The sequence below is a fragment of the Myxine glutinosa genome, chromosome 3 (assembly GCF_964187855.1).
Source record: "Myxine glutinosa chromosome 3, kmMyxGlut1.1, whole genome shotgun sequence".
Classification (NCBI taxonomy): domain Eukaryota; kingdom Metazoa; phylum Chordata; class Myxini; order Myxiniformes; family Myxinidae; genus Myxine; species Myxine glutinosa.
The window spans coordinates 93,533,479-93,557,223 of NC_136263.1; the positions used below are offsets into that span (position 1 = coordinate 93,533,479).

Below are 23,745 nucleotides of genomic sequence, written 5' to 3' on the forward strand. Positions count from 1 at the left end.
AGTGGGATTGAAAAGAGTGTGGGAGTTTGTTCCAGAGGTAGGAAAAAAGAGAAATGAAAGAGTGAAGGTGAGCAGAGAGTCTTGATTTGGCCGGTTTCATCAGAAGAGGGTTGCTGACAGATCTTGTGCATCCTGCGGGAATATTTGGGGAAGACATCACAAACAGAGCAGGGGGAGCTAGGCCGGAGAGGAGTTGGTAGAAGACAGAAAGACCAACAACCTGCCTGTGGTGAGAGAGTGAAAGGAGTTCTTTCCATTCTCTCCACATTACATCCATACTCGCTTTTTTCTCTTCCAAGTCGTTGATGCTTACTAAAGCCATGAAAATGATCAGAATCTCCCAATATGAAGCCAAATATCATGATCCCTCTCACACCATAAATAAGTCAGTGGCCTCGCAGTTCGTTATTGCCTTTGTTGGCGACCTATGTCTCCTGAGAATCTCAGCTCGTTTGATGTTCTTTACAAGTAAACTTAATGAGTGTCAGGCCTCTACTCCACAGCACATGTGCCTATGTTGGTCGCCATGTTGATTTTCAGCAGAATGCTTTAACTAGCATTGAGGTCACTTCCTGTATAATTTGCTCAACGCAGACTAAATCATTGCACAAAATTTCAGCATTTGAATGTCAACAGTGTTCCATAAAGAAAAAATCCACGTCAACCTTGTATTGCCCTCAAAGTTGTGGTTTTCAGGTGATTGAATATCATACGATTTAAACTGCTTAAATATATACAAATTAAACATTATACGATAAAAACGAATGAAGAGAGTAAACAAAGTAGGTAACTCAGTTCACGAGCTATGCAGCAAATTTTCTTGCCTGATCTTGGAATATCAGGTTTGTGTCAAAGTACAAATACAAACAGTTAAATGAGCATATGTTCAAGCTATGCTTATGATCCGGTTTTATATGAGGTGTATCTCCAGCTCAACAGCAGAACTGTTCTGGTACATGCAAAAGGGTCTGGAAATATGTACACGAACCAAAGCACCAGTGTAATAAGCTTTGTCCAAATGATTCATGTTTCACTAATGTAAGAACAATTTGATTGCAAATGAGCAAGCCTGACAAAGACATCCTGTCCCTCATTGCATTTTTGTATACATCTGCTTTGCTGTTGTACATGTTCTCATGTCCAGACTTTGACAAACGACATCACCTCGGGAACGACATCTTCTAGTAAGGAGTAGAGCTTTTCGTGTGCCGAATCCCGCACGCCGCACCAACGTGCTGCGTCAAAGTGCTGCCATATACGACCCAGACACATGGCGACCCACTGGCGCAGCAGTGCATTGGTGTCGCTCAACTGCTCAAGACAAGTGGCGATAAGGCTGCCTTGCAGACAGGCCTCCTGAAGCACATTTGCACAGACAGAAATTTATCACGATGAAAAAAACTTTTCCGAACCAAGGAACATATTTACAAACAATGAATGATTATTTTAAAAACAACAAACAATGACATGCTGTCAATGAAAAAGAACCTCTGTGAAAATCTTTTCACTTCACTCGTGTGATAGGAATCGCTTAATCCCTGCAAGCAAAACACCTTGCTGAAAATAAATCTTCAGAAACTTGCTGCTTGTGTTCTATGGAATTTGTTCAAAACAAATGTGTCTTTTGAAAGTCAGTTAGCTGGACTACTTTCAATTGGTAGACATGCCGATGGAAATTGCATTAGGAAATAAAATAAAAGATCCTCTGAATTAGTCTTTCAGTAACTGTGTTCGCCCACTAACCCCCTCCTGGTTAATGTCCCGGGTCATTGCCCTCTTCCAGCACTCTTTTGTTCCTCTTTTCTCCCGTTTGTGGAACTGCTCTCCCGAGGCCATGCAATCCACTCTTCACTCCAGAGCTTCAAATAAGTTGTATACCCTCACTTCGCCACTCACCATTCCTACCCGCATTTTTTTCTCCCTCCCAGTAACCTCTTACTTGCAGCACGTTGCCGTGTTTCTTCCCTCCTCTCTCTGTTCCTGTTCGTTCATTTCATTGCTTGTGTCCCGCTGAGCCCCACTGCCCCACTGTCAAATTGTTGCCATTTTATTTACCCTTGTCATCGCACTCTTCGATCAACCTCAATCTTGGATATTCAAAAATTAGTACAGATTTCTAAAACTAGTTTTTAAATTAACTATTTATTTACAACTCAAGACTCAATTACTATCGTCCAAGTGTTAATTAAAGAAAAAGAAGATTATTCAACTTTAAAATAATTTTGAGATATAAAAGCAAAAATCTGATAATACACAGAAACCAGGCACATTCATGATGTTCCAAAAGTAGCATCAATTTTGGAAAGCAAGGACAAGCTGACTTTTGGGGTGATACCCCGCCTTCGGAGCAAAAGAGCTTGAGTGAACCCAGAGTGGTGCCAACGAAGGATTAACGCCTGAAATGTCAGCTTCTCCTTGCTACAACACAACAGTTAGCATACCTCCATAAACTGTGACTATTGATTTCACCATTGTTTGACCCGTCCACCGACACAGATCGACACTAACCTTCACCAGGAAGTCTAGTAATTAACCCCCATTGGACTTAGTCCATGCATCCGCAACCATATCTCGGGCATGTATAGACCGATTTTTTTCATACTTTGCACAAAGTCAGTATACATAAAAATACCAACAGTATACATATGCACATCATTTTGTTTCGTGATGCAATCAAAGATGGCCGACTGGCAACTATTTTAGTTGTAAAAAAAAACCTGATGTTGAACACATCTTCAACCATTTCTCGGACATGTATTTACCAAACTTGTTCAAACTTGGCAAACTGATATAATGAATGATAGCTTAAATAGGTAGGTCATTTTCTTTCGAGATCAGATCCAAGATGGCCAATTGGCAGCCATTTTGTTACTGAAACAAATGTGGCACAAAGACAATACATGAGAGTATACATATGCAGAATATTTTGTTTTGTAATCTGACCAAAGATGGCTGACTGGCGGCCTTCAACTCTGTAAAGCAAAATTACGAATATCACGGGGGTTATGACATTTTAAATCTTTTTGTCCTTTTTCATTCTTTCTACCATCAATTGTGACCAATGTACAAAAGGAACAATAAACAAATTCTACTATTTATTACAGGAGCATGAAGAAAATCTCCAAATGGTGAGGAAAATTGGAATGAAGGTTTAATGAAGGTTTAAGTAGTGTAACTGTCTGCAGGCTTTGAGACAATGAATTGTGTTGGCAATATATTGTAGGTTAACGAGTAGTACCTTTCACTTGTGTCCTTGTTTCACTTGTTTCACTTTGTTTCACTTGTTGTTTCACTTGTTTGTTTCACTTGTTTTCACTTTCACTTGTTTCACTTCACTTGTTTCACTTGTTTCACAAGTGTCCACACTTGAAAGTACATTCTGCATGTCCTCATTTTAAAATACCAACTGATCACGAGTTATTACTTATATTGGGATATATATATATATATACTAGCTTGGCTCGGCTCGCTACGCTCGCCGCACCAAGCGTCGATACTGAGGAACGGGCTTATTTGAAGTTGAAAAAAAAAATTTCCCAAAAAGATTCCCAAAAAAAAAAAAAAAAAAATTGTAAAATTTTTTTAAACAAATACCCTTAGGACATACCGACGGGAGAGATATGTGCATTCCAGAAGTTTGGTACGATTTCACAAAAGTTTGAGAAAGTAGTTCAGTGACAACACAGGACAGGACAGACTCTGCACAAATATATTGTTACAGACACGACTTTGATGTTAAGGTGGGCCGAGCGGAATGGCCGTCGTGTCCGCACAAATTACCCGATTGTACTCGAACGTCGACGAAGCCGCGCTACGCTGGCTCAATAGGAAAGAGAAGACACCCGGCTGGGTTATAATGACACAATACGACACCAGGGGTTCAGTTCTCAAGACCTCCGGAGGAGGTTATATTAAGGCGGAAGGTTAGATTACAACTACAAGAGGTACATCATAGGAAGACAGGCACTTAGACACAACCTTATATTATTCCCGACAGACCACAGAGAAACAGGACAAAAACTGACTCACACGGGGATTGATGGCAAGGAAAGCGGGTATTCGATGGCCAGCACAAGGTGCACCTTGTGCTCAGGGACAGGATGGCGCGGCCCAAAAGATGCAGGAGGTCTCTCAGCGCTCGAGGTGGCGTCTTGTCGTCTCAAGCTGGGGGCGCATCTGACGTCACGTCCGGCAAGCGGCTGCGTATATCCGGCGGGGAGTGACACGCCCTCGGCTCGTTAGCTCCGCCCAGATGGAATCGGTCCGCCCTTCTTATTGGGTGCGGGGGGGGTTTACCAGGCTCCGCCCTTGACGAGGAGCTGACAGCCAGCCCCTTCGTGGTAACCCCGTGGGGCGCATGGATAATGGCGGCTAACCGAGCCGGAGGGAGGACGCACACTCCCCGCGCGCGCCGTTGTTGTAGTTGTTGTTGTAGCTGTAGTTGTTGTTGTTGTTGTTGTAGCTGTAGTTGTTGTTGTTGTTGCTGTAGTTGTTGTTGTTGTTGTTGTAGCTGTAGTTGTTGTTGTTGTTGTTGTTTGGGGAAGAAGATGGGAGGAGGTATGGGAAGGTCCTAAACTCACTACTGGTGCCATATAATCACATTCTGGTGCAACGAAGAGTCATAATTAATGGAAACGAGGCCTTAACTGATTGTTATTTACATGCAATGGGACTAGGGAATGGGGGATTGGGGAAAGTTGGGGAGTATTGGAGAAAATAGGGGAATATTTACAAGCGGATATGGAGGCCAAATTCCATATTCGCAACATTGCACCCTTCTCTACCCTCGGGGCGTCCCGACCCGATAAATTTTTACCTACTTTAGTGTGGCACGCAATGTAGTTCCCTCTACTATTAACTCTACCCTGAGTGCGACAGTTTTACAGATATTCACAAATGAGTAAATATGTCCCCCTGCGACGTTGCACCCTTCTCCTCACAGAAACACACCCACAGGATAACCGAATCCGGAAAGAATTCTCAAACTAAACATACAGCCGGTAGGGAGCATTATTTACAAGACTACGCTGCTATTTACACTACGATCCAGGACCTGTTTTTGGAGGAACACATGCAGATGTTATGCATAGAGAGAGCGCGCTTGCCAACATCGATACACCAACCCACGAGTGCTCTGTGGCCGACGGCCTTTAATAACGTGCAGAGCACCCTTCCCGAGCATCAACAGCACCACCCCACCACCAATCGGTGCAGTCACCATTGTTCATTGGAATAAAAATAAATTCGACAACCCCTAACCCTGCAGGTGTCTCTTGCTCTTCTTGTGGTGCACTTGGTGGTGTTAACTATTAGTGGTTCACCTGTATGGCATAGGTGCCACGTTGACCCATAGGTCCATCCCCGGGTGGTGCTTGGCCGCAAACGAACTGCGGTCCATTGTGGGTGGCCACAAACATTGCGGTCCATATGGTGTATCGATCCAGGCAGCCAACAGCGAAAGTGCAGGCCCACAACTGCGTAGCCAGCACCTCTCTCTCCTCTCTCTCTACCCCAAAGCCAGATCCTCGGAGGTGGGAGACAAAAGAAGAAACAAGTGAGTAAGGTGGTAAGGGCGCAAAAGTGCACGCAATGTAAGGTGATGCACACTGGGGGCACATGGGAACCAGGTGAGACAGGTACGTTCCTATCGTACGCCCCCCCCCCCCCCCCCCCCCACCAGGTAACCTACATGGCCCCTCCCTTACCCCTTACTGTATCCACACAACACAACACTACCCATAAACATCTACTTTACAAATCAACAAACATCCCTACTGTCTTCCCCGTTCCTCCCATATACCAAATTCGTCTTCTCTCCCTCCTAACCAATCAAATTTGCCATTTTCAACTCTCATCAAAATTTGCCATCTCCAACTCAACATCATAATTTGCCATTACCAATTCATCATCAGTCCCTCCTAGGGAGGGAGAGATGGAATCACCCCAATGTCTCATCCACGTCGTGATGCGTCTCACAAATCCACAGCAATCTCATTTCCTGCACACAGAACAAAGAAAACACAGGTGTGGAGTCATCATCATCACCACAGGCAAGTGGCTGCGTATGGTGCGACAGGTTCATTAATCCTAACTATTTCCTAAATGACTTTAACAACTTTACACTACCCGGGGTCTTTCTCCGGCCAAACCATTGGCCCTCTTACACTATGGGTTCTAAAAACCAATTCCCATTGGCCAAACTGTGGTGCTCTTCAATTTGGGGTCTCACTCCCCCGATTCATCTCCCGGTGCCCTCGCACAATTTCTGGGCTGCGGCGTGTACCTCTCCCAGTGGGTCTACCCACCTGCACACCTCCACCACTGCAGTTGCCTCCGAGCTTACCTGCTCCTTGCCCTAACCTAACTACCTGGGGAAGGCCCTCTGGCACTCTCCCCACTCGGTGCCCTCTCTGGCACTGGGCTACCCGGGTCCATCCTCCGGATCCTCGGGCCCCATCCACAACTCTACCGGCTCCCAGAGCCCACCTGCGGCCTCACCTGGCCGACATCCTCACAGTGGTGGAGTGCCCAACCAACTACACACACTAACAGGCTACACGCCCAGCCATTTCCACAACACTAATGCACCCATTCACAACACCATTCTGCAACCGCACCACAGATGCCAATATCCAACCACAATTTACCTGTACCCTCTACCTAACACTTACACTACCCGCCCCGGGTACTCGTGAAAGGGGTCCACTCTTCCCCCATCCACACCTTCGCACCATGCACACCACTCCGTACCACTTACTCCAACTCTCTCCACACACCTGTACCTGCACACCTGTGCTCTCACACCTGGTGCCACCTGCACCCTTCTCTCCCCAAGCGCATTCGCGCTGATCCACACACTCACTACTCATACACGGCTCCACACACCTGTCCAGTTGCACACCTGTGCAATCACACCTGTTCAATTCTCACACACACGGCATCATCTCAGCTAACTACTCCCTTCTGAAACTTGCGCTTCCCAGTCGTCCCTTTAACTATTGCGCTCCCTCGTCATTATAATCCACACTAATCTACCTGCGTCCCCACTACAGGTATCAGTCACTAACTAATCTTAACGTTACCTAATGTCAATCTTCGCTAGATCCCTACACACCATATCCTAACCCACCCGGGCTAGTTTTCACTGCCATACACCCCATAAGCTATTGCTCCTTTGCCCCCCATGGGAAAGGGTGGCAGATTTGCCATCCCACCCCATCGGGGGTCTCTCACTACCAATTTTGCACATCAAATTTCAACAAATTAAAAATTTGCCAATCACTGCCCATCATCTGCCAATTACTACTGCCAATCCCTTGCCAATCATCAAATTTTGTTTTTCTCTAATTTTGGGTCCAAAACACTAACCTCATCACCCAGTCGACTCACTAATACCTCTCGGTGCGCCAATTCCTGTCCAAAGCCCGGCTTCGTGAAGCCAAGCAATGGATGCTGGTTGTTTTGTGCCAGCGGCTGGATGCGTCCGGCACTCGGTGCAGGGACGGGGGCTTACCCGGGCCGAGATCCCACGCACCACTTCGGCGTGGAGCCATCCACTGTCCCGATCTCGACCTGCCGGCACGTCTCCACAAAACGTGGTCGCCATGACGACCCTTCCTATCCAGCTGCCCGCTCCACCTAGTGGAGCCTGGACGCGGCCGTTCAAAGCGAGGCCCGGCACGCACCGAGGGCCCGCTTCGGCTAAAAGTCGACCTAACCTCTAACCTGTGTAACGTCGATGCTTCACCTGGACGCTTACACCCCGCAGCCCGTTCCTTGCTCACACATCCAGCTGTGCCCATGCTCCTCGTACCCTTCCTTACACACCCAGGTACACCCATTCCACTCACAGCCTTGGTCACACACCTGACCACCGAACACTTTGGCACACATTCGTTGCTCGCACACCTCACCAATACACCGCTTCGCGCCCCCTCCTCGGTCACCTCCTCTGTGACAATCACAGGTGTGCCCTCATTCGCACACCCAACCATGTGCCTCACCACCAACTCCAGCGTGCATTCCCACTCACGCTCTACCATTCCAGGTGTGCATCCTCGCTCACCTGTCACAACCAGCTCACTCTCCTTGTCACTCTCACTACTCTCACCTCCATTCTTGACAGCGCACTCACCCTTACTCTTGACAGCGCACTCTTTCCCCATGCACCTGTCCGTCACACACCTTTCTCGCGCACACTCTCCCGTTACACCCTCTGTAACACTCACCACAGGTGGACACTCTTCCTTACTTCTGACAGCGCACTCTTTCCTCATGCACCTGTCCGTCACACACCTTTCTCGCGCACACTCTCCCGTTACACCCTCTGTAACACTCACCACAGGTGGACACTCTTCCTTACTTCTGACAGCGCACTCTTTCCTCATGCACCTGTCCGTCACACACCTTTCTCGCGCACACTCTTGCGCACACTCTCCCGTCACACCCTCTGTAACACTCACCACCCCGCGCTTCCACGTGCTCCCTCGCACACGCGCTACGACCGACTCACTCTCGCCAGCACACTCACTCCTTGGCACGCACTTTTTCCTCACACACCCCAGAGTCGGACTTTCTCGCTCACCTCCTTTTTCGCTCACCAGACCTGTCGCACACTTCACCAACGGCCTCTCACGAACACCCGGGTCCATCTCGACCCCCAAGCTTCTTAAATCCCCTGGCGCATCATACGCACGACCATATTGGTCACCACTTACACCGGGTCCTCTTCCTCTTCGCTTCTCCTCCATCACCTGCGAATCCCTCATCCGGTTAATGAGCACATCATCACGATCCGAACACAGACTCTGGACCAATTCTTTTATCTCCTCTTTTATCTCTTTGTTATCCCCTCTCCGTCGCTTCTTAATTTCGCTCACCCCTTCTTCCACTTCTTCTAATTTGTGCCTCACCTCTTTTATTCCTCGGTACGTCTCCTCAAGCTCATCCTCTAAGGCTACCTTGACCGTTTCCAGGTGCGTCCTCACCTGCCGGTCCTTCGTCTCCATTACCTCTATCACCTCGTCCAACCTCGTTGTCAGTCCCTCACGTACCATCTGACATTCCCTCTTTGTCGCTATCAAGTCGTTTTTTATGTCGTTTTGTGTCGCTTTCAACCCTCCTAATACCGCAGTGTTCCTTTGAACCTGCTCCACTAACTCCGTCTGTCCCACCGTCAGCTGCTCCACCTCCTGCGTCAGGTCCTCTATGCCCCCTTGTAACTTTACAGTCCCCTTTCTCACCTCCTTCTCCATGTGCTCCTTACAGTGCCTCACCTCCTCGCGCACTCCTCCGACCTCCTCACTCACTCCTCTTCTGATCTCCTCTCCCATCACTTGCATCTCCTGCCCAGATGCCACCCTCATCTGCTCCATTTCCTCCCTGTGAGCATCCAGTTTGGTTTCTACCCCCATTCTGACCCCCTCCATCTGCTGCTCCATTTGTTTAACTTCCCTTTCCGCTTGGTCCCTCATGTCCCTCAATTTGCCTTCCATACTGTTTTCTAACCCCTCTAACCCTTTTTGCATCCCTTCCATTTGATTCTCTTGAGCGGCCATTCTGTTTTCTACCCCCGTTAACCCATGTTTCACTCCCTCTATCTGATTCTCTTGAGCGGCCATTCTGTTTTCTACCCCCGTTAACCCATTCTTTACTTCTTTTATCCCGTTGTCTAACTCCTCAAAATTATTGTCTAACTTCTCAATTTTCTTGTCTAACTCCTCAAAATTATTGTCTAACTTCTCACTGGTACCCCTCGCTTCGTCCCTCATTACCCCCATTTGGTTTCCCAACCGCTCACTATCAGCCCTCATTCCCACCATTTGTTCCATAAGGGCCCTCATTTGCAGGAGGAAAAGGTTCGAATCCACCAGGGGCGCTGCCGCGGGCGTGGACGCCGTGGCCACCTCGTGCGTGACAACGCTATTTTGCGACCCTGCCGCCCTCACTGCTTCGCTCTCCTCCTGTCCCTCATGTCCCTCAATTTGGTCCTGGACCGACCCTGCTTCACTCTCCCCTACCGGACCCCAGCCGTCTTGATCCGCCATAGCGCGACTTGCAAAATTCGAGTTTCGTAAAACAAATCCAATTTTTTTTTTTCGTTATAATTTCGTCGAGCGCAGTACGCGCTCCGAATCGATTTTCCCTCCCAAAATTTGGGCCTAACTAATTTAGTCCCGGGTCCGAATCCAACTCCTCGACACCAATTGTTACAGACACGACTTTGATGTTAAGGTGGGCCGAGCGGAATGGCCGTCGTGTCCGCACAAATTACCCGATTGTACTCGAACGTCGACGAAGCCGCGCTACGCTGGCTCAATAGGAAAGAGAAGACACCCGGCTGGGTTATAATGACACAATACGACACCAGGGGTTCAGTTCTCAAGACCTCCGGAGGAGGTTATATTAAGGCGGAAGGTTAGATTACAACTACAAGAGGTACATCATAGGAAGACAGGCACTTAGACACAACCTTATATTATTCCCGACAGACCACAGAGAAACAGGACAAAAACTGACTCACACGGGGATTGATGGCAAGGAAAGCGGGTATTCGATGGCCAGCACAAGGTGCACCTTGTGCTCAGGGACAGGATGGCGCGGCCCAAAAGATGCAGGAGGTCTCTCAGCGCTCGAGGTGGCGTCTTGTCGTCTCAAGCTGGGGGCGCATCTGACGTCACGTCCGGCAAGCGGCTGCGTATATCCGGCGGGGAGTGACACGCCCTCGGCTCGTTAGCTCCGCCCAGATGGAATCGGTCCGCCCTTCTTATTGGGTGCGGGGGGGGTTTACCAGGCTCCGCCCTTGACGAGGAGCTGACAGCCAGCCCCTTCGTGGTAACCCCGTGGGGCGCATGGATAATGGCGGCTAACCGAGCCGGAGGGAGGACGCACACTCCCCGCGCGCGCCGTTGTTGTAGTTGTTGTTGTAGCTGTAGTTGTTGTTGTTGTTGTTGTAGCTGTAGTTGTTGTTGTTGTTGCTGTAGTTGTTGTTGTTGTTGTTGTAGCTGTAGTTGTTGTTGTTGTTGTTGTTTGGGGAAGAAGATGGGAGGAGGTATGGGAAGGTCCTAAACTCACTACTGGTGCCATATAATCACATTCTGGTGCAACGAAGAGTCATAATTAATGGAAACGAGGCCTTAACTGATTGTTATTTACATGCAATGGGACTAGGGAATGGGGGATTGGGGAAAGTTGGGGAGTATTGGAGAAAATAGGGGAATATTTACAAGCGGATATGGAGGCCAAATTCCATATTCGCAACAATATATATAGATATATACAGACTTGGCATTTAATATGGAATATTTTTTTTGTGGGGGTGAACTTCCTTTTCAAGATGACTTAGAACCAAAAGTTCATTGGAATTATGTTGAAATTATTCTAGATTTTGTTAATGTGACCTTTAAAAGAAACAAAAACCACATTTGACATTTCGAAGCAAATAAATTGATCCTTGAAAGTGATGTAAACTGATATCGAACTCAATTCACGGACAGTACTGTGTTAAACTTCTGTACGTTTTCCAGAAATATCTCTTTATTTTGCACATTAGCCAAAAAAAAATTCAACAAAAACAAAAGCTAAATTATGACTGGGATTACGGACAGTAAAATTACAGTTCAGTACTTTGTGTAACCCCCACGAGCATTCAGGAGAGCACGTACACGTCGAGGCATGCTGTTCACGAGGTTTGCCAAGGTTTGGGCAGGAAACGCTTGCCACGCAGTGACAATAGCCTGCTGCAATTCACGCACAGAGGTCGGCTGCTGGTCCAAGTGGTCGATTTGACGCGTTAATTCTGCCCACAAGTTCTCTATCAGATTCATATCCGGGGACATGGCAGGCCAGTCCATATGCTCGACACCACGGTCAACAAGAAAGTGTTGGATCATGCGAGCACCATGAGGCCGTGCATTGTCATCTTGGAAGACAAAGTTTCCTCGAAAGGCTGCATGAGCAAATGGAGCAATGTTTCTTCCAGAATGACCCGGTACTTGAACTGGTTCAGGTTTCCATTCAGAACAACCAGGTCAGTTTTGCCCCCTCCATGAAAAGCAGCCCAAACGGTCACCCCACCACCTCCAGCTTGGACTGTTGGCACTATACAATCTTCGTTGTGGGCTTCATGCACTTGTCTGCGCACTCGGACGCGGCCATCTTGACGATAGACCAGAAATCTAGACTCGTCACTGAAGGTCACGTGATTCCAGTGTCCTGGCTGCCATTGATGGTGCTCTCTGGCCCACTGCAATCGACGCTGGCGGTGTTGTCTGGTCAGACGTGGCTTTCTCAGGGGACGCCTGGCACGATAGCCTGCTTGAACCAGTCGTAGGTTGACGAGCCTTCTGGATACAGGCACATTTGTCAGTTATTGCCACTCAGCCCGAAGCCGATTAGCTGACTTGGTACGGCCATTGCAGACTAACCGGTGCAGCTGGCGATCATCCCTCCATGTGGTTCTGCGGGGACGTCCTGGCCTTGGTAATGGAGTAGGGACTCCCCTCTGAGCATTTCGTTTCAGGATCTTTGACACCTGACCTTGAGTGATGCCACACTGCCGAGCAATAGCACGCTGTTTCATGCCAGAATTTTGTAAAGCCACCACTCCATGAGAAACAGCATTGTCAATTTGATGGACCATCTCCAGAGGAAGCGGCAATAACTTTTGTAGATGTGCAGTAGTTGTTTTCCACTAATACAGAACGCAACAACCCTTATATACCCGATTGTGAAGCCAATCGTCAAATGTACCTGTCTTTACATTTTGTCACGCCACCTGTGATATAATCCTGTTATTGACTTCTTGCTGCGAAAGGCAATCAGTGACATGGTTCTTTCAACAAAGACATCACCGAAGGGTAAAAGAAACTCACCAGATTGATTTACTGAGTTCAGAAAGTAAACCCAAGTCAAGAAAAAAAAAATATTCCATATTAAATGCCAAGTCTGTATGTGTGTGTATATATATATATATATATATATATATATATATATATATATATATATATATATATATATATATATATATATATATATATATATATATATATATATATATATATATATATATATATATATACATATACTGTATATATATATATATATACTGTATATATATATATATATATATATATATATATATATATATATATATATATATATATATATATATATATATATATATATATATATATATATATATATGTATATATGTTGTCGCGATCCCGTCTGTGGAATGTATCCCAGCACGGAATACGGACGTGAATGTCCGGGCTTCAAGTAATCCACGTAGTGAACCAAAAGAGACGCAATAAACACAATTGTGTTTTAATCGGCCTTCTAGGGGTAAGGCACGATTATTTATTGGCTCGATCACAAAACCCATGAAAGGTAACAAAAGGGAATATGCTGCACAAGCCTGCAGGAACTGTCGGCAACAGACGCTCCAACCGGACGCAGGTAAGATCACTCGCGGCTCCAATCGACGGGCTCCGGGACTCGGAGGATACCAGGATGGAATACCGCACAAGGCCGCCAGGAACGGTCGGCCAGTAGCTCCAACACGAAGCCGGGAATCACTCGTTCTCTTCTGGAGTTCCTCGCTCGTAAAATACAGAACGGTATTCGACCAGCCCAACTCGGCTGTCCGGAGGCTTCAAGGAAAACCCTTATGATATTTCCCACTCGGAGCCTTCGAGCCGTGTGCGTCGCATAAGATGGCGACCGCGCTCTCTGACCCCTCCACCAATCACGTGCCGAATTCCCCCCCGATCGCGTGAGGCTCCAAGGATGCCACGTCACGCGGTGGGCGGGGCACCAAATCGGTCGTGAGAACAGGTGGTTTCACCGGTGGTTTCTCACAGTCCTCCCCCCCTAAGTAAAAACCCCGTCGAATAGACGGCGTTTTTTAAAAACCAGTATTTGTAGTAGGTGCAAATCACATGGCAAGATGATGGCGGTAATCGCTAACAGGCAATTAACGCCATTAACAAGTATTAACACTTATTAACAACAATAACGCAACAACGCCACAATACAACGCAACGCAATAGTGCAACAATAACGCAATTATTAACGCACAGGCCATTAACAGGCATTAACAGGTTAACAATGAACCAGTTTGGTTTTTTTTTCCACACACAATAGTTAACACCATACACCACATTAATATCTACCCTACAAGAGTTACACTTCACACAAGCACAATAGAGAGGCAAGGGGGCCAAACTCAAGTTGGGGGAAGCGTTGACAGGAAGGGAACGGGCCGAGACCTAGAGCGGCGGGTACTCCTCCGGTGTCGAGAACAACAGTCATATGCGTAATGACCCCTTTCACCGCACTGGTAACATCGATCGTTCGGGTCGAAAGGCCTGCGGACCAAAGGGCGTCTGAAACGAGGCCGCCGCGACATGCCATTCGACATCTCGACGCACACACGCGATCCGCAAATTAACCTTCCATCAAGGGCTCTGACCGAATCTTCAGCATCTCGTGGCTCTTCAAACTCAACAACTGCAAATCCAGGTGGGTTTCGAGCCACCCATACGTTGCGGAGTGGTCCGTAATGTTCGAAGACCCTCCCTAGCTCGGCCTTCGCTGCTCCATTGCCCAGGTTTCCCACATATACCTTAGCATTAGCGTTCCTGCTGAATCGCGACATGGCGGGAGCGGTCCCTGAGGAGCACGGCACCTGAGGGTGGCCGGACGGGAGGCTCGGGTGGACTTCAGCTGACGCAACGTCACCGTCGGGAACTGGAGTCGAGGCGCTAGGCTCCTCGGGCCAGAGTGAAGATATGTCTGACTCCGCCACTCTCTCCGCCTGTTTACTCTGGGATCTAGTGACCCCCCCACAGGTCAGAGTCAATGACTCCTCCCTGGCCATGGCATCATTGCCAATCAGCAAGGAGACCCCGGGTATCGGGTAGTAGGGTACCACCACACAGGTCACTGGACCCTTAAAAATGTCACTCCGGACCTCGAGGAGGGCAAGGGGATACCGGCCAAGAACCCGGTCAATGCCCCGAAGGAGGGTATACTCGCCGGTATAACGCATCTGAGAGGCCGGAACTACCCCCGCCCGGAGAACACACCGTGTCGCCCCAGTATCCCGAAGGTATTGGGCCTCAAACTTCAGCATCGAATCAGGGCCACCCACTAAGGCTGTCCCTGAATAATCCTGGTACAGTGGATGAATGGAATTAGCCTCGGTGGCAGTGACCTCGGTCACCGATGCCACCGTCGTGTGCGAGGGCCCGGCGGATGAGCTCCACTGATCTCCCTCCGACTTAACAGGAGGGTTGCCTCGGTAGGCCGGACTAGCGGGATTAGAGAAGCAGCGGTTTTCACCGTGCCCCACGCGTTTGCAGAAATCGCACCAGGGCCCTGCCCTGGTCTGCGGCTCGCGACCGCCACCAGTGGAGGGCATCGGAGAACCCCTCCCCTCGATCCAGCCGCCGGGCAGACGGGGGGCGGTCTTGATCGCAGACTCCTCCGTCTTACGACGCGACTGCGTGACTTGCAGCATTTTGCACGCCAAAACATGTTTATCAATAAGGTTGACGCAGTCTGCCAAGGAAGCAGTGTCTTTGTCGACAAGAAACAATGCTAAGTCAGGCGGAAGCTGTTGATCGATACGGTAACGCACCAGGAGTTCCGCCACCGCTTGAGGTAACTCAACCTTGCTCCCCTTGAACCATCTCTGCAGCTGTTCCAACAAGGCCCGCGAATGTTCCTCATAGGTTTGACTGGACTCACGAGTCCAGCTGAAAAAATTTCTCCTATAAATACATGCGGACACCGCATAGGCGTTCAAAATCTCGGCCTTCAATGCCCTGTATCTGTTTGCGTCCTCGGTTGCCATCCTCGCATATACCTCCCTCGCCTTCTCAGATAGATGGCTCACAAGATGGCCGACCCACAAGCTCTCATCAATGCCACCGGCAGCCAACAACTTCTCCGCCATCTCCAGATACGCTTCTGGCTTCGTGTCTCCCGTCCAGTCCGGCAAACGAACATGAACAGTTTCCGGGACTCTTGCAGCAGACCCCTCTGCCCGCAGTCGTTCAGTCAACATTCGCAACTCATGCTCTCTGACGCGTTCAGCTTCTGCTGCCGCATGCTCTCTCTCTGCTGCCGCCGCACGCTCTCTCTCTGCTGCCGCATGCTCTCTCGCTGCTGCCGCACGCTCTCCCTCTGCTGCTGCCGCACGCTCTCTCTCTGCTGCCGCATGCTCTCTCTCTGCTGCCGCACGCTCTCCCTCTGCTGCTGCACGCTCTCTCTCTGCTGCTGCACGCTCTCTCTCTGCTGCTGCCGCACGCTCTCTCTCTGCTGCTGTCTCTGCTGCCGCATGCTCTCTCTCTGCTGCTGCACGCTCTCTCTCTGCTGCTGCCGCACGCTCTGCCTCTGCCCTGTCATTCTCCCTGTTATACATGTCAAGTTGTTGAACCGGAGTCAGCCCGGTCCAGAAGGGCGAACGCATGCATTTAGTCATGATGGGATCGCTTCCTAACATCTCGGGTTGAGTGACCGGGTCAAGGCTGCTTGCGTCGCTCACCTCGCCACCCACGTGACTGTCAACATGATCAGGTTGAACTCTCACTTCCCTGGTCGACATAGCTTGGCTACGAGTTATCATACGACCAGGCACAAAACACAACCTCAAACACAACGCTCAAACACAACGCTCTGTTGGGGAAATACGACACAAACTACGCAATATCACCCGCACATCAAATTGCCAATGAGAAAAATACCACGTACAAATACTCACGTTTTTTTTTTTTTTTTTCGGTTGTTTGGAGGGATCCGAGGCTATTCGCTTATCCTTTGTCGGTTGTTTGGAGGGATCCGAGGCTATTCACTTCTCTGCCCAAGACAGCGTCCTACGGCGAGAAAGTTCCTCCGAGACGGCGTCCGCTGGTGAGAAGGCGATGAACAGATGCCAGAAGATGTCGTCCACTGCAGAATTCCCGTCTCAATCGAATGGCTCTTACTTGAATGATCCTAGGACGAGCAACCCATTTGTCGCGATCCCGTCTGTGGAATGTATCCCAGCACGGAATACGGACGTGAATGTCCGGGCTTCAAGTAATCCACGTAGTGAACCAAAAGAGACGCAATAAACACAATTGTGTTTTAATCGGCCTTCTAGGGGTAAGGCACGATTATTTATTGGCTCGATCACAAAACCCATGAAAGGTAACAAAAGGGAATATGCTGCACAAGCCTGCAGGAACTGTCGGCAACAGACGCTCCAACCGGACGCAGGTAAGATCACTCGCGGCTCCAATCGACGGGCTCCGGGACTCGGAGGATACCAGGATGGAATACCGCACAAGGCCGCCAGGAACGGTCGGCCAGTAGCTCCAACACGAAGCCGGGAATCACTCGTTCTCTTCTGGAGTTCCTCGCTCGTAAAATACAGAACGGTATTCGACCAGCCCAACTCGGCTGTCCGGAGGCTTCAAGGAAAACCCTTATGATATTTCCCACTCGGAGCCTTCGAGCCGTGTGCGTCGCATAAGATGGCGACCGCGCTCTCTGACCCCTCCACCAATCACGTGCCGAATTCCCCCCCGATCGCGTGAGGCTCCAAGGATGCCACGTCACGCGGTGGGCGGGGCACCAAATCGGTCGTGAGAACAGGTGGTTTCACCGGTGGTTTCTCACAATGTATGTATGTATGTATGTATGTATGTATGTATGTATATATATATGTATATATATATGTATGTATGTATGTATGTATGTATGTATGTATGTATATATATATGTATATATATATGTATGTATGTATGTATGTATGTATGTATGTATGTATGTATGTATGTATGTGTATATATATATATATATATATATATATATATATATATATATATATATATATATATATATATTGTTGCGAATCTCGGAGTACGGCGCTCCCCTTACCGAGGGTGGGTTAATCCCCTCGCCTATTAAGCTGGCCGTCCGAGTCCTGGAGCTATGACGTCACTTCCGGTCAGCGCTGAATTGGGTGGTAGGCCAATTCTTCCTATTACCGAATTACCAGCGACTTCCGGTAAGCGAGGAAATGAGCCCCGCCCGAGCGGCAGCTGTAATGAACACGCCGAGCGAAGCGAGCCACGACTCAGGCCGTTAACAAAGACTAGACCCGATTATAAGCGGTTCCTATATCGTGCCACCGGTATTCAATTGGGAAATCACTAAAGCGACCGGATGAGAGGAAACCCAGAGAATAAGAAGGAACAACACAGGTTTATTAATTATGAACAATAATGAAGAGGAAACGAAAGAGGTAATGTACAGTTGAAGAGGAAGAAGCAGTAACACAGGGCAGCCTTATACACTCTTATATTATCACTCCCAGGACAATACAAATACACTTACACGAAAAGGTGGTGGTGGTGGGAAGGAAGAGAAGGGTCCAGGCAGCTGGTAGGCGTCGAGGTCCGGCAGATGGCACAGGCATCGAGGTCCCGCTCCAAGCTCGCGCTCCGGTCCACGCTCTGGGTGTTCACTCGTACCGCGGCAAGCGGCCGGCAGCTTTGCGTGGCGTTTAACGTGAGCGGACAATTATATCGCGGGGGGAAAGACTGGGATGCGGCGTACGCAACAAATTGTCCTTTAGCCTTCGCCAGTTGTGCGCCTCCAATAGTTCATCAATGGCAAGCAAGGACTCCTTTCGCATCGGTTCAAATCGTTCTCCCGGGCACCTCTCTTCTCTCACTCATCTAGGTTTGACTCCTTCTCTCTCCCTGGCTCATCTCTCGCATCTCTTGAAGTAGTCCCACGCACCCGCTTATATTGCCCACTCACGTATAAAGCCGCTTGCCTTTTGGATACGCCTACCGGTGAGCCGGCCTCGGCCCTGACTGGTCGCGAGCGCTCACCGGTCCGCCCCTTTATGGGGCGTTGTGGGGCCACGTCTTCATTCTTGGTGCTCTGCCCTTCCTCTCCAGCTTGACCGCGTGCGTAATGGCGGCTGAGCCAGGCAGTGAACGCTACTGGCAAGCAAGGGAGCCCAATTTGGAGGAAGGCGACGCCGCAATATGAATAGGATTGGAAAAAGGGGCCTAGGTTATTTGATTAATGCAACGAAGAGTCAAACTATTGGGAACAGATCCTTACCTGAAACACATACTATTGAAATAACTAAAGAAGAATCTATGGTGTTCTACGTGTTGCAATATGACCTAACTAGGGTGCGACCTTTGATCTTCACACAAAAATGGGAATATTTGCAGGGGATTATTTATAAGGGGTTATTACAATATTTACAAAGTGGAGGGTTCTAAAAACCGCAACAATATACTGTATATATATAACTGTGAGAAATAGTAGAAACTCCACAGTACGAGCAGGGTGTCTCATATGTATTAAATAAATAATCAGGAGATTAAATAGGACGCGGACGTAGCTTCAGGACGGTCGATCTTTAATTCTCGACAAGCTTTCGACCAACAAAGGTCTTCTTCTTAGTCTACAGAAACAACAGGCATGTATATCAGACAAGTATGTATAGTGATATGTGTATAAGATGTGTGATATGTGTAGAAGATGCATACAAAAAGAAGAGCCACGCTAAAGCTCACTCACCGTCCCCAAGTTCAGCGGAAGTGAAGCCCAGCTTACAGTTACCGTTCACGTTACAGTTTGTGCACATGCATATACAAATATATTATATATACATACATACATAAACACACAAGCAAATATTAATTTACCATTTATATTTATATAAGTACCTACATTTGTAAATGACATATAAAGGTAGAATGAATGAATGAGTGAATGAGTGAATGAATGGGTTACGGTTAATGATTTGATTGGGTTGATGTTGAAAGATTCTTTAATCATCAAAATTTATGCCATGAGGGATTTTTGTCCAAAGTTTATGTATCCAAAAGGACTCACGTTTCAGAATCGTGGTGTGTGATCGATTTGTAATTGATTCAATGGCAGAGATTTGAATGTCATTTATAGAGTGATCCGGTTGATTAAAGTGTATCGTGTAAGGTAGGGATTTGCCCTGACTGGTGTGGAAGTTATTGATTTCTGACCGGGTGTTATTAAATCGTCTGTAGAGTGTATTCTCAGTTTTTCCAACATATTGTTTGGTGCACTTTTGGCAAGTGATTAAGTATATGACCCATGTAGATTTGCAGTTCATATAGGAGGTCTTTTATGGGGCGTTGTCCTTTAGGCTGTGGGTGTTTTGATTTTACCAAAAGGTCCCTGAGTGTCCGACCACATCGAAATGATGTTAGTGGAGGTTGAGGAACTTTCTCACAGCCCCACAACAAAGAAACTAGGATCCCTGGCTTCTATAAATGCACAGCAAACAAATGTATTATTCACAAGCATTTACTAGAACAGTGGTTCTTAACATTTTTAAAGGCGCCGAACCCTAACGAAACCCACCGAACACTCGCGAAACCCCTCAAATTTGACCAAAAAATGAGGAAGAATTGCATCTTAATGCGTTTTCTGTTCTTCTTTTCGGGAGGCGATCTGGGAAATGCGTGGTTTTGTTTTGGCAAGGGCCACCCTCAAATCATTTTCGCATGCAAGCCTGCTCCTTTTCTTTGTTTTAATGTCCACCAGTTTCGAAAACGCATGCTCGCAGAGATACGTTGTAACGAACGGCGTGAGGATCTCAAGGGCAATTTTAGCGATGTGAGGATACCCTTCCATTTGGCGGCACCAAAACGTTGAGAGCGTTGCTGTGCCGAAGAGTTGTTGTTGAGTCTGGCTCTGCTGAAGTTCGATGAGGTCGTCGAGGTATTGGTCGTTGACATCTGCCGTTGCAACGTCGAAAGTAAACGGCTGTCGCACCCATGCTGGGTATTGCTCTTGGTCGGGGAAGTAGCCGTCGAATGACTTTCCCTGCTCATCCAAGTGCATGGCAATCGCTTGCTTCAGCTCCCCCGGAACAGCAGTGCCTCCAACTTCAGACTCATCTTCGATCCCGCGCACACACTCGTCCAGTAGCGAAAAGTTTGCGACGTTGTCGTTCTCTGTTCGCCGCCTCCACAACGGTAACTTATTTTGGAAAGCGCTCAGCTTTTCTTCAGATTCGATGACATTCACTCCACCGCCCTGCATATGGCAATTGAGATGATTGAGTGCGTCGGAGATGTCAGCCAAGTACGCCAAGGCGAGGATGAACTCTGACTCTTGGAAGTTTGTTGCATGGCAATGCTGGTGTTCTCGCAAAAACAGGGCTAATTCTACACGCAAGGCAAAAAACACGGCTCACTACCTTCCCTCGTGATACCCATCGAACGTTAGAGTGGTGGAGAAGGACTTCAAATTCAGAGCTGATTTCATTGCACAGCTCATTGAAGATGCGATGATTCAGAGCACGGCTTCGCACGTAATCCACAGTTTCAACGACGATTTTCAGAACATTAGCCAGTTTTGGAGGCAGGGTTCTTGATAACAGCGCGTGTCTGTGCAGGACGCAGTGCGTGATGATGATGTGTGGTGCATCGGCCTTCACCAGCGCTCCAAAACCAGAGTTGCATCCCAGCATGGCTGGAGCTCCGTCCGAGCAAACTGCAGACACCATGTTCCACAAGAGGCCGTTGCTATCTGAAGAAGTCGTCCACAAGCTTCTTCACGTCAGCTGCCTTCGTCGTTGTTGTGAGAGGCTTGCAGAACAGAAAGTCTTTCTTGATCTCGTCTCCTTTGACATAACGCACAAATACGATGAACTGGCTCAAATTCGAAATGTCGGTGGTCTCGTCGAGTTGAAGGCTGAATTTCGGCGGGCTCGCGACTACATCTGCAACTACCTGGGCGAGGATGTCGTCGCTCATGTCGTCGATTCTGCATCTGATGGTCATTTGAGAGTGGAACGAGAGACAACTTGTTTTCAGCAGCTTTTCCCAGCATGATGTTGGCCATCTTCAACGTGGCCGGTTTGATGAGTGTCTCTCCAACAGTGTGCGGTTTGCCCTGCTTTGCGATCAGGTACACAACTTCATATGACGCAGTGAGGATCAGTTTGTCAATTGGAACGAAGCCGAGAGTGGGCAAGGTAGCACTTGCGTCGAATCGGACTCTCTTCAATTTGAATTCATCCAGCGTTGCGTCTTTGTACTGCCCCTCGCCGTGCAGTTTTTTGAAGTGTTCCCGTAGTTTTGCTGGTGCTAGGCTGGAGTTGCTCAACTCGACATTGCAAAGCATGCATTGAGGACGCTGACATCCGTCCCGTTCCGTCAAACACGTGAACCCGTACCGCACGTAATCCTCTGACCATTTCCTTTTTTTTGCTCGACATACTGCAAAAACAAAACAAAAGGAACAAACTTTTCTTAATTGAGTTCGGGCAAATAATTATATGACAAAAATTAAAAAAGGAACATGCTTAAATATAAATCAGTACCCCTCTGAAAACTGAGAAATTTTAACGGAGAAAAGATAACTTATAGTTACAATGACGGGATTTATTATCTACTCAACTCTATGTCACCTCAAATCCCATTATAATATGACACAGAAAACTGAGAATTGTTAGTTTTGAATTGCGACCAAAGGAGTTATATACTGCGCATGCGCAAGATTGGAGGTCTCGTCTCTTCAAAGCTGTCCATGCACGCTCGCTTTCGAAGTTAAGTAACTTTTCACAATTGTGTTTTTGTCGAAACTGTATCTTTCTCTCGGTGTATGTACCTATTGGGGTGTCTTTAATAGTATTCTCGGTGTTGGTTTTTCATACCTGTGTACAGAATCGTCGGTCTTTCGTATCACGTATTCTGAGGCCTAAGTGTAGTACTAGGCTACCGTGTCCGACCTTGGCTTGAGGCTTTGTTTTTGTCTCAGCGGTTCTCCGATCGCGCTGCAATTACTTTCCGGTCTCTGTTTTTCACGGTCTTTTCACCCCATACTTCCTTGTTTTAAAATCTCAAAAAAAAAACAAAAAAAAAAATATTTCCTTTTGTTCTTATTCGTTTATTCGTTCTTATTTGTTCGTTCGTTCTTCGACCACGTTGTTTGTGATCACGTGATCACGTTGTTGCTCTCAAATGTTGTGTTTGTGTGCTTCCCCTTCTCTCCCCATCTTGTTTTCTGCTCCCTCTTTTTATATATTTTGTTTGTCTGGTTGATTTGTTTGTGAAGTAAATGTTAGCGCTTTCACGAGCCTCGATTCAGTATACAAAAAAAATAAAAATAAAATAAAATAATATATATCACCTCCACCTACTTTTCTGAGTAATTCAATCATATTTTATAATCACCATCCACTTTTGATTTTAATATAACTCTGAACCCGCCCTGCATATCCACAAACATTTCCAACTTACTTTTCAATTAATCAGTAACTCCAAAGTAAGGCGCGACCAATGACGCATGGCACACGGCAAGCTAATCGAGGCTATTCACTGGAATTTCCGAACACCTGCAAAGTCCAAAATCCAGTAAGTAAGTAAGCACCATCAACAGAATAATTAGCAAGTTGCTCATTGATTCAACTTACTACAGTCAGTGTGAAACTACTTATCTTAAACACAGACCAGAGAAACCATGAATGGGATGGGAATACAATTGCAAATAACATTTCCATTCGTTCGTAACATACATAGCAAAATAATAATAATATTAATAATAAGCGTAATTACACATAGATTCAAAATTGATACAAAACTAAAAGAAAAAAAAAAAAAAAATGTGGAATGCCTTTTGGAGGACCTCCACCGAACCCCTGAGACTGGCTCACTGAACCCCTGGGGTTCGGTCGAA

General features: G+C 47.5%; 1 protein-coding gene across 7 annotated transcripts in view; it reads right to left on the reverse strand.

The window, feature by feature from the left end:
- Positions 1 to 23,745, reverse strand: part of RPTOR (regulatory associated protein of MTOR complex 1) — a 301,256-nt gene that overhangs the window by 58,401 nt on the left and 219,110 nt on the right. For all 7 annotated transcript variants that reach the window (XR_010983689.2, XM_068110470.2, XM_068110468.2 and 4 more), the window contains exon 16: positions 1,165 to 1,356. Coding sequence is in view for 6 of the 7 variants with exons in the window: in XM_068110470.2 (XP_067966571.1) it covers positions 1,165 to 1,356 (192 nt within the window). In the remaining variant the exon portion in view is untranslated. The remainder of the gene's footprint in view (positions 1 to 1,164; positions 1,357 to 23,745) is intronic.